The sequence below is a fragment of the Anabrus simplex genome, chromosome 7 (assembly GCF_040414725.1).
Source record: "Anabrus simplex isolate iqAnaSimp1 chromosome 7, ASM4041472v1, whole genome shotgun sequence".
Lineage (NCBI taxonomy): Eukaryota > Metazoa > Arthropoda > Insecta > Orthoptera > Tettigoniidae > Anabrus > Anabrus simplex.
This window is the reverse complement of record NC_090271.1, coordinates 90,588,105-90,607,439: the sequence shown is the minus strand read 5'-3', so window position 1 is coordinate 90,607,439 and position 19,335 is coordinate 90,588,105. Positions and strand designations below refer to the sequence as shown.

The following is a 19,335-nucleotide window of genomic DNA, read 5'->3' as shown; positions in this document are numbered from 1 at the left end:
ACAGCCTTCTAGGCTGAATATTTGCAGAGATACTGTAGAGATATTTAAGTAAGTCAATGCATAACAAATGGATTGTATCAGATACATTTCCACTGTTAACTTTGAAATAATAAAAAATACACTTCAATTCGTTTCGACAAATAATGCATCAAATTGTTCACGAGAGATCATTATTAAGAGATAATAACATTTAAAAAATCTTGGACTGATGCTGGACCATCGGGCATTTCGGACTGTTGGATGCCGGACTATTGGAAGTCTACTGTAGCTGCACCTTAAAATCCCTTCACTAGTAATCACGGAGGCTGAGTAGACCTTGAATCACCCCTCAGATCGAGGTAAAGATTGAACCTGGCACCTCCGGGTAAAAGGCCGGCACACTACCTCTACACCACGGGGCCGGCTGCTTTCATACTACTGGAGATAAAGAACAGACTGACGAGGAATCAGTCTTACTTAGATAAAGCACAATGCTCTGCTGATATCATTGAAAGCACCTCACAATGACTAGCTCGTTTGCATAATACAGCATACAGCAAAACAAACAGTACCAACATTACAAACAAGTTCATTACTAGAGCCCAGATTATATGTAATATAAAAATGAGAAATACTGTATATACATAAGTATGTAGCTAAAACTAACGAAATATGTAGTTTAATATGTAATAAATAAAAATATGTAACTTGCTTTATTATTATTATTATTATTATTATTATTATTATTATTATTATTATTATTATTATTTGCTATGAATAATAATTGGCTTTACGTCGCACCGACACAGATATGTCTTATGGCGACGATGGGACAGGAAAGAGCTAGGATTGGGAAGGAAGCGGCCGTGGCCTTAATTAAGGTACAGCCCCAGCATTTGTTTGGTGTGAAAATGGGAAACCACGGAAAACCACCTTCAGGGCTGCCGACAGTGGGGTTCGAACCTACTATCTCCCGAATACTGGATACTGGCCGCAGTTAAGCGACTGCATGTAAGATTTATTTGATGCAATCAGTTACAGAGTGAAATTATGTTAAGTGTTTTTGAAAAGGCGGTAGGGCGTTGCTCAAAAGCCCTCCATGCACAAACCGCCACAGCTCTGCCATCTAGTAGGCCTAGAGTGAAACCAAACGTCGAAATTGACCAGCAGGCACCCAGATGACGTCAAATTAAAATGTCTGCACACTGTAGCTGAAATGAAATGGCGTGTGGTTTTTAGTGCCGGGAGTATCCGAGGACAAGTTCGGCTCGCCAGGTGCAGGTCTTCTGATTTGACGCCCATAGGCGACCTGCGCGACGTGATGAAGACGACACATACAACCAGCCCCCGTGCCAGCGGAATTAACCAATCATGGTTAAAATTTCCGAGCCTGCCGGGAATCGTACCCGAGACCCCTGTGATCTAAGGCCATCACGCTAACCATTTAGCCATAGAGCCGGACACGCTGTAGCTAAGGCCATGTGATTATTATTATTGCTATTAATAATAACAATAATAATGTGCTTTTGTTTTATTCTCCCCGATGTATTATGGTTATGCTAATGATTTAGGTCTAAGCTACTTTACACAAGATGAGATCATGTACAGAATACCCCATAGCCTCGAACTTACAGAACAAACCTGAAACCTTGTAACTATAATTAAGTTCTGTTTCCGAGACACATAATTCAGTATTGTACTTGACGTTTAATCTATTACACTCACTGAAGCTCAGAAATGTTAGCCAGGTCAGATCGCTCAAAAGTTGATCTTCCTACAGGTATTTCTGTCCCCAAGAACGAAGTATTTTAGAGTACCCTTGAGTGTATAAACCTCTGGCCTTCGCTAGAATAATGATCGACGGGGCAGTGCTGCATTAATATTTTGCTGCACTCTAAACTGGTTCTGTCACGTGTTGCAGACAATGCGATGCGGAAATTGAACTCGCTGTTATCTGCCGGTATCGTTCATTCATAAGGAGAAAACTTTCGGATAGCTCCAGGAGATGACGCAACGTTTGGCGCGTCTTGCTCTCTCAGGTAGCATTGCGCGCATGCGTGCTGTTGTGCACCAGACAGGCGGGCTGTCCGTAGCAGGACGAGGGTTACATTTCTATTGCCTTTCGCAGCGCGGCACGGTAGGCGTCGCACGCGCTGGTTAGTGATCGAGTGTGTGAAGCATGGGGCGTACGACAGGACACGTAACCATAGCAACGAATGATGCTCCAGCGTGCTCTGAGAAGGAGGCAGTGACTCTCAAACGGAAGATAACATTAACAGGCGGCGTTGCTCTCATTGTAGGAACGATTATTGGTTCCGGGATATTTGTGTCACCGACCGGTGTTTTCGCTAATACTCATTCTATAGGAACCTCCTTAGTGGTATGGCTTCTTTCAGGCCTGTTTTCTACTCTCGGTGCGTTGTGCTATGCCGAACTCGGAACTTGCATAACAAGATCTGGTGGAGATTATGCTTACATTATGGAGGCTTTTGGGCCACTACCGGCATTTCTTAGGTTATGGGTGGCTTTGCTAGTGTTAAGACCTACAACACAAGCTATAGTGGCCTTGACCTTCGCTCAGTATGCCGCAAAACCGTTCTTTGAAGACTGTGATCCTCCGGATAGTGCTGTTCAACTCCTGGCTGCTGTATGTCTATGTAAGTACTAGATTACTCTTTCTGAAAGCATGCTTAACTTAGATGTTGTAAATAAGAGACGTTCTAACACCTGTTCGCCACATGGTGTGTCACTTCAGCACATACAAGACATAACCTGCCAAAAGAACAGATGTCACTAGAAAGAAACAGGGTTGCAATCGCATGCTGTTACTAAAATTTATCTTTTTTTTTTTTTTTTGCTAGGGGCTTTACGTCGCACCGACACAGATAGGTCTTATGGCGACGATGGGATAGGAAAGGCCTAGGAGTTGGAAGGAAGCTGCCGTGGCCTTAATTAAGGTACAGCCCCAGCATTTGCCTGGTGTGAAAATGGGAAACCACGGAAAACCATCTTCAGGGCTGCCGATAGTGGGATTCGAACCTACTATCTCCCGGATGCAAGCTTACAGCCGCGCGCCTCTACGCGCACGGCCAACTCGCCCGGTTTATCTTATTTTAATATAATATGTCCTGTATATGATTTTAAAACTTATTCATAAAGTGCAGTTGAGGAGATCTGAATTTAAAACAGGCGTGTAGTTTTACGTGACTGTTGATATCCTGATCATAATCATGCGACCTCCAGTTTTATGTGGAATCCGAACCACAGAGACAAAAATTGCACGTGCCTTGGTCGGGATTCGAACAGCGGCCGCCTTGATCAGAAGCCAGCAACGAAGTTTATTACGTGTCCGATCTGAATTTTAAGATCTGTTTGTTTGGGAACTGCCTTGCCGTGGGGGTAAAGGCGTGCTCGGTTCCTTTTTAGAAGTCGAAAGTGTACAAACAAGACTTCCACGTGTAGAGAAACACATGGCCCTTCCTACAACAGAAATGAGTGCATTACTAGGTTTAATCCTGGGAGCAAGGCTGTTCGGTCATACCGCAAACCACTCTTCCACACTTGGTGTCGAGGTTACGAATACTGCATGTCTTTATTTACCTTCCATTCCTTCTGAGACCTTCAACGCCCGTGTGGAGGTATTATTATTATTATTATTATTATTATTATTATTATTATTATTATTATTATTATTATTAACCAAATAGTGTTTGAAATAAAATATGAAAATGAAGTTAATTTGAGAGCCTGAGTGGCTCAGGCGGCAGCGCGCCGTCCTCTCACCGCTGGGTTCCGTGGTTCCTGGTCACTCCATGTGTGATTTGTGCTGGACAAATCGGAGGTGGGACAGGTTTTTCTGGGTACTCCGGTTTTCCCTGTCATATTTCATTCCAGCAACACTCTCAAATATCATTTCATTTCATCTGTCATTCATTAATCATTGCCCCAGAGGAGTGCGAGAGGCTTCGGCAGCCGGCACAATTCCTATCCTCGCCGCTAGATGGGTGCTTCATTCATTCCATTCCTGACCCGGTCGAATGACTGGAAACAGGCTGTGGATTTTCATTTTTCAAGTTAATTTGAAATAGGTTATTCCCGAAAACCTTAGTGATACAATCGATGAATCGTTGACGTGTTTTTCCCAGTGGAGGCCAGTGGCATGAAAAGATGTTTTGAAGTGACGATCGCATGTCACTAGTTTCCGGCTCGTTAAAGCAGCCTTGAAAACAAAATACTGATATTCGAGCGTCTGTTAAAGAATGTTAGCTGTCAGAACAGACGTTAAGATACTAATAATAATAATAATAATAATAATAATAATAATAATAATAATAATAATAATGGAGTGATAACCTCGATGTTTGACTCCTTAACACTATCTAATATATAAAATAAGAGTTTTTTTCTGTACATTGCTCAGAATGTAAAAAGAATGGTATTTCTGTATCGGGCATGTCCACTGTAACAAGAAAATGCACTTTTTACTTTTTCGTAATTTCTGTCTGTCTGTCTGTCTGTCTGTCTATATGTATGTATGTATGTATGTATGTATGTATGTATGTATGTATGTATGTATGTATGTACACGCATCACGAGAAAACGGCTGAAGAGTATTTAATGAAAATCGGTATATAAAGTCGGGGAATGAGCCACTACAATCTAGGCTATAAATCATTTTATTCACGCTGAGTGAAATGGTAGTTTAGGGGAAGGCCTAAAATTTAATTCTCAAATATTTATGTTATTAATGGTCCTATCGGTAATTACTACACAACTGAAGTTGTATATAATTACATTTCCAATCATTTATGTCTTACACATTTTTGCCGTACCGCCTATGATAACAGAGATATTCGTGAATTTGTATTTCTGTTGCCAAGCCCATATGAACGCCGAGCCACGAGAAAATGGATAAACAGAATTTAATGAAAATCGGTATGTAGAGTCAGGGAATAAGAAATTACAGTCTGTGCTATAAATAAGTTTATTCACCCTGTATGAAATGGTAGTTTAGGGGAGAGCGCCTAAAATTTTATTTTTAAATAGCTATGTTATTGGTCCTATCGAAAAGTACTACATAACAAAAGTTATAGAGAATACAATATCCGATCATTTATGTTCTATTCAGTTTTACCGTACCGACAATGATAAGAGTGGCACCGGGCGACTTGGCTGTGCGGTTGGGGGCGCGCAGCTGTGAGCTTGCATCCAGCAGATAGTGGGTTCGAACCCCACTGTCGGCAGCCCTGAAGATGGTTTTCCGTGGTTTCCCATTTCCACACCAGGCAGTGTACATTAATTAAGGCAACGGCCGCTTCCTTCCCAGTCCTAGCCCTTTCCTATCCCATCGTCGCCATAAGACCTGTGTCGGTGCAACGTAACTTAAAGGAAACAGAAAAAAAAAGATAAGAGTGGCATTTCAGAGTCGGAAGAAAACTACTGTAAATGTGAAGACCTACAATATAGAAAAGAAAGCTCATAAAATTGCTCAACAATAACATGACATTGACATTGACATTGACCACTGTTTGTTGTGATGTTCTTTGTATCTTATGCTACAATTCATCTCCGATAGATGGGGTTACTGCTGCGCACCGAATATAACAACCTGTCTGAATATTGGCGGGAAATAGCTGGGGAGTTAGATAGATAATTTTCTTCTGGTTCATACATTTTCTGATACTGTTGGTACATAACACATGGGTTCATCATAGTATCCCTATCTGAGGCACTGATAGGAATGAGCAGTGGCAATCTTAATGAAATAATTGCAGAAGAGTGTTCAAGACTGTCTGCGGCCTGGTCATTCATTCCAGCTCTGGAACTTTAGACTGTTCGATCGGCACCGTAGTACTGTTCGTTAAAAGGGAGTACATGTGCGGTTTTTCATTTGATCGCATATTTCATATGACTGCGTTTCATAGCGACATTCGTACTGACGTCATTGTAATGACCTATGTTGATTTCAGTTGGGAAAACCACAAAGGCAGTCTTTTTGAGGATGTAGAAAAAGACAGGTGGAGAATGTGTTTCTGCCATTATAATGAGAACTGAAAGATGGCCTACCATTGCGATGGAAATTCAACCCAGTCCACATGAGAAAAGATGTATGTTGACTTCCCCGTCGCATTTCTGGGGTAATGTTTAGAGCAGGGGTTTCCAAATGGCGGCCCGCGAAGCCATTTTTGCTGCCCGCGAGAGCACTGTAAGAAATAATGTGAAGAAAAGTCACAAAAATATTTATTAGCTCGTTCAAAAACGTATTAATGTTTATACACCTTATAGACCCAAGTCAGAACTAATTACTCCTTAATACTAGTTCCTTTTTTCAAGTATTCACTTGTTCTCAACAGATTATTTTTGAGTTTGAAACATTTAAAATCCAAATTTCAAGTAATGATGTTATTATATTTTCGTCCCACTGACTACTTTTGATGGCTTTCAGAGACGCCGAGATGTCGAAATTTTGTCCCACAGGAGTTCTTTTACGTGCCAGTGAATCTACCGATACGAGGCTGACGTATTTGAGCACCTTCAAATACCACTGCACTGAACCAGAATCGAACCTGCCAAGCTGGGGTCAGAAGGCCTGCGCCTCAATCGTCTCAGCCACTCAGCCCAGCTCCAAATTTCACTCTTTTATGCAATTTTAAAATAATGCTTTTAGGAATTAAAATGATCAAACCCTCATTTCAATTGAACTATGCATATTATTTCATAATGGTGCTTCTGTACTATTTGCAGAATTTTACGAAAATTGGCCTATTCAAGTGCGGCCCGCGAACATGACTAAGATTTCCAAAATGGCCCTCGAGCCCTTACAAATTGGTAACCTCTGGTTTAGAGCTATGCAATTTAATACACTCTTACTCACAACGTGTACACTACCACACCTAAAATTCTGTATACAATGTAGAATTCCGTGGCGAAGCACGGGTACATTAGCTAGTTATCAATATTTTTCTTGTCAACCAAAATTATTTTTAATAGAATTTAAGTTTGAACTCCTTCTATACTAATATTTGTTATTGATGTTACCCAACATTTACTGATTTAACCTGAATTAAACGTTACCACGTAATTCTTTATTATTGTTATTCATATGAGGCGCTGCGAAGATAATGGCAAATTCAACTTTCCTTTACTTATTATTATTTTTTTAAATTATGAGCAGTAGAGAACTGTAATGTGAGTCAACTTTATTGAACTCACAGTTCTTCCGATTGATAATATGTATTGCAGAAAACCGAGCAAAGAATTTGAGCGATGTGGTTGCGAGTGTGAAGGACGAACCGAACAGCCTCCCTCTTCGTTGACGTTAGCTTCTGTGCGTTTCTGAGTTCACCCAACCCTTCTCACAACGGTCTACGAATATGTGACAAAATTTGATTTTCTATAACGGAAGATTTGACTGGAGAAAACCTGTGTTGTAGGTTCTTAATTTATTCATTTGAGATATTCAGTCTTCGAAACATGTAGAATTAGAACACAAAAGAAAAAAAGATTCCTTGGGTGAGTGGTCAGCGTCAAAGCCTTCGATTTAGAGGGCCGCGGGTTCGGTTCCTGATCGAGTTGGAGATTTTAATCGCGTATGGTTAATTCCTCTGCCTCGGGTTGTAGAGCCGGGCTGAGTGGCTCAGGCGGTTGAGGCGCTGGCCTTTTGTCCCCAACTTGACAGGTTCGACCCTGGCTCAGTACGGTGGTATTTGAAGGTGCTCAAATACGTCAGCCTCGTGTCGGTAGATTTACTGGCACGTAAAAGAACTCCTGCGGTGCTAATTCCGGCAACTAGGCTTCTCCGAAAACCGAAAAAGTAGTTAGTGGGGCGTGAAGCAAGTGACACTATTATTCGGGTTGTAGATTGTTGTGTTTGTCTTCTCGTCATATACGCATAATACATCACATTACGAACCACAATAGAAAACACACAATATTGAATACCTCCCTCCACATAGGGCTGGCGTCAGGAAGGATATCCGGTCGTAAATAGGGTCAAGTCTACATATGCAACACAACTTATACCCACGAAGAAAAATAAGAAGAAATTATTCAGTTGTACGTTCTCTGAATAGATATATTATCTGAAGTGCATAACTTTTGTAAGCCTTTTTTCGTTTGTTGAATTCGCCTGAATGAAATAATTTCAAATGCCCTTCTCTCAAAATAAGCCTATGCATTCGCATGATTTCGCCCTTTGTGTTCACAAAGTGTCATTATTAAGGGACCTGCGACGTCACCTTGACAGCGCGGTGTATTTGTGAGCCTAGAAACTCCTTGATAACGAGAGCCCGGATTATATGTAATATCAAAATGAGAAATATGTACATAAATATGTAGCTAAAATTGACAAAAATATGTAGTTAAATATGTAATAAATAAAAAATATGTAACTTAATATATAAGCTTTATTTTATGTATTCTTGTACATAGAAAAGGAAGAAAATACGAAAAAGTCAAAAGTGCAGATGTTATTCAACCTCTAATTTTTATTTGGAGGTGCAATTAATAACTAAATATTTTTCCAAATTTTCTGCGCTCATCGAATGCCTTCTGTCTGTTAAGATGTACTTATTTATAGAAAAAGACCTTTCAACTTCACATGAAGTCACTGGCGCGTATTTCAAATTGCCCGGCAAAGAAATATTTAATTGTAGACTAGCTCAAGCAAGGAAGGTCCTTATTAAGAGAGAAGAAATTTGATCTCATGAAACACAGACATGCTTATTAGAAAAATGTTTCTGAAGATTTTTGTATTGAGTGTAGGCCTTTGTGGAAGTGAATTATGGGCAATAACCGAAGAAGAAAGAAAGAAAAGAAAGAAAGAAAGAAAGAAAGAAAGAAAGTCGCTTTTGACATGTGACATTAAACCAAGTGCTGGCGAAGGGATCATAAAAGAAGAGTCACTAAATCTGAGAGGAGAGCAATGTGACAACGTTTGTTCAAGGGAAGATTGATAGACTCAGCTCGAGATACCCAAGACTTGCACCGTCAACACAGCTAAGGGATGTGATTCTTTGACAGAATAACAGAATACCTCACTTTAAATGATTACATTATTTTTAAATGTTAGAGACGTACAGGATTTTAAACTATTTTCAAATGTTTAATTAAAAAACGTAAATCGATGTAAAATTAGTGAAAAAAGAATGGTGTTTTCTTTCAAATGCGCAACATCCTTCAAAATATTTAAAAGATGTAATATTTATCAAAATATTTATTATGCATTGAAATATGTAAAAATATGTAACTTAAAACTCCTGGAATAATGGTCCTTTTAGTGTGATTCGCCGACATTTTAGCTTTCCTTATATCTACATATATGGGAACAGAAAATGTAATTACATATAATCCGGGTTCTATTGATAACATATGCAGCTTGCGCGTAGTTGCGTTGATTGGGTTCTCGCCTTCTACGCTCAAGTTTGAGAAATTAAATCTCGACGCAGTCGGACGATGCTCTGGAAAGCTTGAAAGGTAGAGACCATAGCTTTGCTAGCACGTTAAATTTGATGATAAAAATAAAGGAGGTGACAAGGTCAGTACTCAGACACTCTGGTATCCCTTAAAATATGTAACGTTATATTATTTATATATATATATATATATATATATATATATATATACCTTGTTTTGCTTGGCGTAGTTAAGGCTATAAAGCCTCCTGAAGGAGACGAGATGCTGGACTATGTGGTATGCTTCGAGCTGTCAGTGGAAAGTTGGCGTGGAATGACAGAGGTAGAAGAATAAGGTTGAGCGGAGCTTTTAAAAGTATGAAAGATAAAGTTGGAATTCAAGAGGACAAATATCCATTTATAGGAGGAGGAGTAAGGGATTGGAATAAATTAGCAAGGGAAATGTTCGATAAATTTCGAATTTATTTGAAAATGTTTAAGGAAACTAGGTAAAGAATTGATAGGGAATCTGTCGTCTGGGTGGCAGCCCTAAATGCAGATCATTGATTGATTGATTGATTGATTGATTGATTCTCTTACACTAAACCAAGATTAACAACTACATCAAACTAATACAGTTAAAGTAACTAGGAAATAATTTTAAGAATTGACACATAGCTTAAAGGTAACTGTAGATTGAGTTTGATTATGTTAAGAATGGCACGGGTGCTGGTATGTGGTTAAAATAGTACATTCAGCTCACCTCCATTGGGGGTGTGCCCGAGAACACGAGTTTACTTCACTTTTACACTTCTAAATTAAGAACCCTTGGCGAGATCACAGTTGCGAAGACGACCTACCACATGTCACCTGATGGATGACGGTCTCTTGGTCGGCCTAAAAGGCGGTGACTTGACCGGCTCACTGAAGAAATGCGTACAATCAGCGCCAGCCCCGATGACGCCTTGGACCGAATGAAATGGCGGTAAGTCAGGCCAATAAGCGAACCCTCCACCTGCACGGGTTATACGCTAGGACGCAGAAGAAGGCGGGAAGAGCAGGTGTTTTGGTATAATGAGCATTACCAGAGAGATTAGTTCACTCCATTATGTCACTAGGTCAGACTGCGACGCATAAAGTTGCACCCATTTCTATTACCTTCCTGTTAATCGGGAAGCACCATATAATCCCCGCAGCATAAACATAAGACCAACTTTATTCAGTTACTATTATTATTATTATTATTATTATTATTATTATTATTATTATTATTATTATTAAATGTAAAAGCAAGCAAAGTCACCTCCGTACAGGCCATGAAGGCCCTTGGAGGAGTGGAAGGTAAAGGCTTCCACCATTGTTAACCTCGGCACGTGATGGTGTAGAGTGGTTAGCTTTACGCCCGGCCGCCTTTGCCCCCAGGAATTAACCTGGTACTCATTTTTGGTGTAGGCTGAGTGAACCTCAGGGCCATATGCACCTCCGGAAGTGGAAATCTCTTTTCTTAAATGTTACGACTTCCTGACGGGGATTCGAACCCACGTCCTTCCGGGCGAACCGAGCACGCCTTTACCGCCTCGGCCAGGCAGCCCCAAATTATTAAATGTAACAATTATAATTTATTATGTGTGCATGTACATAGCGCTGAACTTTGCCTATCATATCTAAATAATCGTACCGTCATTTGATTTTCTTTTTTTTATCGGGAGATAGTGGGTTCGAGCCCCACTGTTAGCAGCCCTGAATATGGTTTTCCGTGCCTTCCCATTTTCACACCAGGCAAATGCCGGGGCTGTACCTTAATTAAGGCCACGGCCGCTTCCTTCCAATTCCTAGGCCTTCCCTATCCCATCGTCGCCGTAAGACATATCTGTGTCGGTGCGACGTGAAGCAAAAAAAAAAAAAAAAATACATTTATTACGAGACAACAACAACAACAGCCATGTATGTTCATTGGATGATGCCTTGTATCAAGAAGAATAGAGATGATATCTCAGTGTGTATATATTTTACAATTTGTTTTACCGAGCTCGATAGTTGCAGTCACTTAAGTGAGGCCAGCATCCAGTATTCGGGAGATCGTGGGTTCGAACCCCACTGTCGGCAGTCCTGAAGATGGTTTTCCTTGGTTTCCCATTTTCACACCAGGCAAATGCTGGAACTGTGCCTCAATTAAGGCCACAACCGCTTCCTTCCCACTCCTAGCCCTTTCCTATTCCATCGTCGCCATAAGACCTATCTGTGTCGGTGCGACGTAAAGCCAATTGTTAAAAAAAGTGTTCATAATATTTGGATTCATGTATTAAAAATAGACGTCATACTTTATAATGTTCCTAGCAGACAAGTGCAGACAAATACATATTTATTTCAACAAAACAGCCAACTGGTTACGTCGCGCATTCCTATCTACGAAATGTCACTGTAAAATTTGTCACAAATTGAACATAATAATTGCTTTTACACAGTTGAAGTCTAAAATCTGCAGTAAATTAAGAAATATTTTATTTTTGGAGAATATTATGTATACCTACTTTACTACTTTACAAGTACTTTTGGTGCTAAGCTCACAGTAACACACGTATGTCTTTTGTTTGTCTTACACTTTCAACAGTTTCGTGTGTGATGTCCGTGTTCACTGAAGTTCTTTGCTTTCGTTTCATTGCTTCAGTTGTCAATGACATTTCCTGAATTGTATCGCGATATGCAAGATTTAATAGGCGACAAAAAGCTATGGCCAATGTACATAAGAAGAATTCTGTGGACTAGTGATTTTCGTTCGAACAAAAATAAAAAAATATTTATTGGTCCAGGGATCGTGCTATTTTTCTTTCAACAAAAATAATTTTTGTGGTACTTACGATATTTCTCTGTAATGTGCAGCACCAAGTTGTTGAATGCGTCCTTAGTTGTTTTTCCGTAGAGTTCCAGCCACATCACTATAACATGGTCATTTGCCTCATTGAAGAACGAAATAACATCGTGAATGCTGTTGATCTCCATGTTACTGTTTGAACTGGCCGCTCTAGTCATAAGGACAAAGATAATGAGAATCCACAGACATAGCACTCCCATTCCTCGGTGTTAGACCTGGACCTCGAAGAAATTAACAAAAGACGGCACCAGCAGCGGAATACGACATAAAGGAGTCCTGTCTACAGGGCTTAAGTATGTATTCATATTTCTCTAATAACGACGGTATTTCTTAATTTACCGCAGATTTTCACTTCATTTAAGTAAAAGCAATTATTATTTTCCATTTGTGACAAATTTTAGGAATGCGCGATGTAACCCAGCCCTACTTGTATTCACATTCCTGTTGTACGAACAAAGCTGATACTGTGTATCCGAGCAAACTGTCACAACACTGCAACGCGGTGTTACTACTTACAACCCCAGCGCGTATGGCCCTCCTCATCCGACATTTTTCCTTGTCTGGATTGTTTGTAGCCGCGTGCACGATATCTTTGTCAGTCAAATGTTGGAAGTTGAGTTCACAGGAGACGATGGCTAACTATTCCTCTATATCACCCTCATCAACGTTTCCAAATCCATGTCCATTATGTTCAACTTACTAACATCATCTGTACAACCTAATAACTTATTTTCTAAATTTAGGAAATGCTCTCTCTAATGTTCATGTTGTGACATGCTGACAAGCATTGGCTATCCCGTAAATGGCGCTTAACATAGTTATTTCCTTCCAGAGCATCAACATATCGTTATCTTCTCCACTACCATTCTCAGGAGACATGCTCGTTATTATTATTATTATTATTATTATTATTATTATTATTATTATTTATTTATTTATTTATTTTTCAAACATTGTTGTTACAAATTTTGAACGGCGGATGGAGAAAGAGCAAGGTCCACATACACAGAAGTGCCCCTATCTCCGTTGATTAAATATAAATTACTGTATTGTACTCTACTGTACTGTTACTTTTTTTTATATACACTTTCAAATAGGGGTTTTAAGGCCCTTTAGAGCCTTCACTTTGCGGCAGCATTGTTGAAGAGGGAGGTCCTTTGTTACACGAGGAAGATAATTCCAGAGTCGAGCAAAGCGACTGTAAAACCCGGATTAGTATGCTGTTGTTCTAGCAAAAAGGGGAAAGGAAAAAGATAAGACACCTTGTGCTTTGTGGACTGAGCAGTATGACAGCTGGAGGCAGTAAAAAGGGACAGTTTAACAGTGGCAGCCAAAGATTTTCGAAGAAAGATGAAATCTATTTGGTTACACACTTCGTTAATAGATGTTAATAATTTAGTTGTAACGTTATTGCCTTGTCTGTAAATGAGTCGCTCTGCTCGATGCTGTACTGCGCTTAACTTCTTCATGTTATCCTGAGTGATGGGATGCCAGGCAGGAAGGCCATGTAATAGAGTGGGTCGTATCGTGGAAATACACACAGTTCGGAGTGCACGACTTCTAGACCTTTGAAGATTACGACGGAGGAATTCTAATACCCTAAAGTAGGGTGACCAGAGGACACATTTTTAATGTAATTGTCTCTTTTTATCAGCCATTTGTCTTCTGTCCCAGGAAGAATGTGCTCAGGACGCCGCATGTTTCGCTTTTTTAAATAGCGATCCGTTTTCGAACATTGTTTTCACTTTCGTCTGATGATGGGAGTCAACTTTCAGTTTAAACTGTAAAGGCCATATTAATGTTAAAAAAAAAAAAAAAAAGAACTCAAAGGTGTCTTTTGTAACCCTAAGAATGTTATGGAACAAGTTCAGAATGCAGCGACATGCGTATAAGTTCTAGTTAACCAACTTTGAATAGTTAAGCTAGCTCAGACTAATTGTAATTTATATTAAAAAAGTATGTCAACATTGACTTAAGTTAAGGATCCTTGCTACTTACTGCGTCAGTCCTGCGTCCAGGGCGGGTAGCGAAGACATCCAAACTAGCTTGCTCCTGTAAATGTTTTTTAAAATCGTGGATTGCGAAGAAGTTGCGATGACCTTTCTGACATGCGGGTAAGTCATTTATCGCCAACACCGATGGACGTCTCCATCGTATCAACTATTTCCGCACATATCTTAAATTAACATTGATTATACGAATATAATGCTTATGCTAGAGTATAACCATAAATACAAAATATCTGTATCTCATCTATTTATTCAAATTCAGAGAAAATTAAGGAAAAGAAGGAAATATAGTTAAAAAGAATTATCATCTCATTAGAAAATGAATTAACTAATTTTCATTGTGGTATCAAAGATCTTTGATTAAATTGCGAACGTATTTATGAAATAGAAAAGTTTCAGTAGTTATTTTTAATAACTCACGGGCAAAATGGTGCCCCGTCCATTTTCTTTCGCAGGGAGGAAGCACAATGGCGGGAACAGCCATCGCATTGTTGCCTTCCTTCATTTTCCTTCTGAGTTGTTATGGTACATTCAACGCGTAATCCGTTAAGCTGTGATTCGCCGGCAGTACTGTGTTGCACGAACATATATGTCACGCTCTTCCCGTGACGCTGTTGAATAGCGCCTTTCGATATGGCAACTCTGTTGTCATAAGACCAATACTGTTTTCTTAACATGGAATGACGTATAGGCAAGTCAAGGAGTGAGGCATTACACCATTGTTTTCTTCCTGGGCCACAAAATGTTATTGTAGCCCTATGAATAACACCTGCCACAACACTCAGACGCACTAGTTGTGAAGTATATACATTCCTTAATCACGAGGAATTATGAATGTGTAAGAGGGGGTGTGTTCACTCCTTGTAGGTCCATAAGAGCAATACTGTTTTCTTAACGTGGAATGAACTATAGTATGCCTCATTATGGCGCCACCATCGGTTTTTGCGGTTTCCGTCCAACATCATAATCTTTGGTGGTACTGTTTGAGGATCCAACCACTCTTCGTGCTGATGACCTACCAGACAGACATGAATAAGGAAATCAAAGAGGATATACTGAAGGAAATGCCCACATATGATCAAATTCAGATAGTACTGTTGCGAGCAGGACTCTGGTGAGTAAGACTGCGAACTACAGTTGCGAAATGTTGTAAGGTCACGAGAATTGAGGAATTGTCTTTATTAACGGTTAATTAATATTAGTGCATACTTTCACAGGCAAACTTTATTTTATTTACACATTTTTGAGGGAGGCCATTAAGCACTAACCATTCAGCTACCTGGGTGTGCCACTCAGCTACAGTAACGCCTATTTCAACTTTCCGGATCTCTGATGTTTATTACTTTGTACAGGATGGGCAAATCTCAGTTGTGATTCCGTCCCGAGACACGCCCCGCAAATTGGAGTAAATAATCGTGGTTTCCAGAAGCGCCGTCAAACCCTGTATTCTGCTGGACACCACTGTGCGAATGCAACAGGTTCGTGTGTGGTTATTGATCCCTGTTCTCCACGTGCTGACTATAGCCAACACGAGATGGGAATTGGCTCTCTTCTGAAACTGTCCCGTAGGTCAGGGTTCTTCCAGACGAAGCACGTGGGCTGTCCGGACGAGCACACGCAGTTTCAACGTCAACAGCTCAATGAATATTGTAATGGTTACCGTGTCCGCCATGTTGGAATTTGAGAGAGTCTGGTGACGTCACCATTTGGTCCTCCCGTTTACTCTTAGCAAATACAGTATAGGCAATACGCGACACTCAGCGAGATATCGAGGGACAGCTATTGAGCTCTCTCTAGCGGGTAGACCTGAGAACTACTGATTCTGTCATAAGAACACGTGTATTTGTGTGTGACGTTTTTGGTGTTATTTATGCGTTTTCAGTGAGTTGACATAATTAAATAGTAGCGGGCGTCATTACTTGATATCTCTTCTCGACATGAGGGGAAAGGTATGTGCTGTGTTTGGCTGCAATAGCTATGAAGTAGAGAAGAATGCGCGGTCTTTCTTTCGCTTCTCTCGTGACAAGAAAATGTAAGTAATATTGTGTTTGCATATATATTCTTCCAGTGACAAAATGATTTTTATAGTACTTCATAATCATCGGACCTACTCGACCCATATTTCAACTGGCTTAAAATATAATACGCATATTTTATTGTATAGTGCAGCAGTTAACCTTCAATACCGATGTGTTGTTGTAGATGTGATCTGTGGGTTTTGAAATGTCACAAAAGTGATTTGGATAAGGTGTACAAGAAAGAAGGGACGTTACGCTTATATAAGAACTGTTGAGATCATTTCCAGACCAGCGGCATAAGAAATCCTCGACTATACAGCCAAGGATATGTTATATTTTTACTCTAATTGTACGTAAATTTTCCTCAAAGCATCACTATCGACAACATTTTCATACTTTACTTTCTTTTATCCTTTTTCTCAGATTATGATGATGATGATGCTTGTTGTTTAAAGGGGCCTAACATGAAGGTCATCGGCCACGTTTCTCAGATTGAAGCCGGGATTTTATAGATTTTCTTTCTGTTAGTAGGCTTCATGTTGAGAGGAATTTTTTTTTTGCTAGGGGCTTTACGTCGCACCGACACAGATAGGTCTTATGGCGACGATGGGATAGGAAAGGCCTAGGAGTTGGAAGGCAGCGGCCGTGGCCTTAATTAAGGTACAGCCCCAGCATTTGCCTGGTGTGAAAATGGGAAACCACGGAAAACCATCTTCAGGGCTGCCGATAGTGGGATTCGAACCTACTATCTCCCGGATGCAAGCTCACAGCCGCGCGCCTCTACGCGCACGGCCAACTCGCCCGGTGAGAGAGAGGAAAATTGTCCAGCTTTTAAATGTTAATTCATTGCATCATGTGTGTAAGGAATGTGCCGATATTTTTATTGACAAGTGTTTTAATGTGATGATACAATGTTTTTTAAATGAATAAAAATAGAAATCTAACCGTAAAAGTTCAAGCAGGAATGCTAAAGCAAAAAACGTAATGCATAAATGAAAGATCAAGCCATTTCAACAGCAGTCCATTTCATATCTTGTTTATATGTCTAATTTCAGTCTTTAAATAATAACCTTTTAAATAACTCTTCATTCATTTATCCAAAATTGCTTTAGCAACTTCGAAGTTAATGTCTCAATAATACTTTCTAGACGTAATTTATTTATCCATTTTCGTATATGCATTTACATTAATTGAATTTAGCGCGACTTTTTCAGGTCAAGTCACTAGGAGCGCCACCGTCGAATTGTCTCCCATTTTAACAAGGCTAAATCCTTAAGTGTCGCGTATAGTCTCTACTGTATTTGCTATTAGACTCTGTCTTCGGAAAAACAGAGAAAAAAAAACAGTAGAAAGTGTCGTAGCGTCGAGGGTAAACAAGAATTGCGTGAAGAAAGAGGTGTGTAGTCTGGAATCCTGACTGTGTACCGAGGTGTACGTGATAATTAGCAGTAGTTAATAAATTTTAGTATACAAGCTACCAGTCCAATGTTAATTTAACGTACTACCCCGCCAACTCGTCACAATATGCTGGATGTCAGAGGTAAACTTTCATACCGAGCAGGTGGCTGCGCGATTTGGGTCACGTAGCCACCGGCTTGAATTCACGAGATAGTGGGTTCGAACCCCACTATCGGCAGCTCTGAATATGGTTTTTCGTGGTTTTCCCATTTTTACCAAGCAAATGGGCTGTACCTTAATTAAGGACACGGTAGCTTCCTTCCTATAACTAGCCCTTTCCTATCCTATCGTCGCCATAAGACCTGTCTGTGTCTGTGCGACGTAAAGCAAGTAGTTCTACTACTACCAACTTGTTTTCATTCCTCCCTTGAAGTGGGGAGCAGGCCTCAGAGACGGTGGAGTCGTCTCTCAGGCCAGGAGATTAGTTGCGGTGAAGGAGAAGCTCGGAGAAGGTGAGGGGGTTAGGTGGCCGTGGCCTATACTAGGAACTGTGCCGGTATTCGCTCTAGTGCAGGAGAATGGAAAACCACGGAAAACCATTCTCAGGACAGTTGAAGGTGGAGACCAGCCCTTCTCCGTCTCGCGAAAGCAAAAGCGTAGAGACGGTAGAGCCGTGACCACCCTCCTCTGCTCATTTGACCGTCGGAGTGCAGAGATGTCTGACCAGGGATCAGTCGTGGCCTGTTGTAGGCCGAAACCTACCCTGCAACCGCCGGAAAAATATTAATTAGAAATAATAAAATAAAAATCGTAAGTGACATTTCACTAACTTTACTTTTCTTTGCTATTGGTTTTACGTCGCACCGACACAGATAGGTCTTATGGCGACAAGGGGACAGGAAAGGGCTGGGACTGGAAAGGAAGCGGCCGTGGCCTTAATTAAGGTACAGCCCCAACATTTGCCTGGTGTGACAATGAGAAACTACGGAAAACCATCTTCAGGGCTGCCAACAGTGGGGTTCGAACCCACTATCTCCCGAATACTGGATACTGGCCGGACTTAAGCGACTGCAGCTATCGAGCTCGGTACTAACTTTACAGGAGAGCAAAAAGAAGCTACTGAGGCGCATAGTTTGCTGCCGTAAAGGCAGGTCTAATCGACAGTTCTGACCATGGTAAAGTCCGGCTCCATGGCTAAATGGTTAGCGTGCTGGCCTTTGGTCACAGGGTTCTCGGGTTCGATTCCCGACAGGGTCGGGAATTTTAACCATAATTGGTTAATTTCGCAGGCACGGGGACTGGGTGTATGTGTCGTCTGCATCATCATTTCATCCTCATCACGACGCGCAGGTTGCCTATGGGTTTCAAATCAAGACTTGCATCTGGCGAGCCGAACTATTCCTCGGACACTCGCGGCACTGAAAGCCATACGTCATTTTCATTTCATTACCATGGTAAACTATCGTAAGAGTCAATACGGTCCACCTCTGTGGTTAGCTGCCCGGGTTCGATTCCCTGTTCTGCCACGAAATTTGAAAAGTGGTACGAGGACTGGGAGTCCACTTAGCCTCGGAAGATCAAATGAGTAGAGGTGGAAGTGGTTTTCGGTGGTTTCCCACTTTTCCTCCAGGTACCTAAGTTAAAGCCACGGCCGCTTCCTTGTCTAT

The 19,335-nt window shown here is 40.7% G+C and overlaps 1 protein-coding gene across 1 annotated transcript in view; it reads left to right on the top strand.

The window, feature by feature from the left end:
- The first annotated feature begins 2,087 nt into the window (after positions 1-2,087).
- JhI-21 (Juvenile hormone Inducible-21) overlaps positions 2,088-19,335 on the top strand; it is a 249,849-nt gene continuing 232,601 nt past the window's right edge. Inside the window, exon 1 of the mRNA XM_067151198.2 lies at positions 2,088-2,636. Within this exon, the coding sequence (XP_067007299.2) occupies positions 2,159-2,636 (478 nt within the window). The 5' untranslated portion in view covers positions 2,088-2,158. The remainder of the gene's footprint in view (positions 2,637-19,335) is intronic.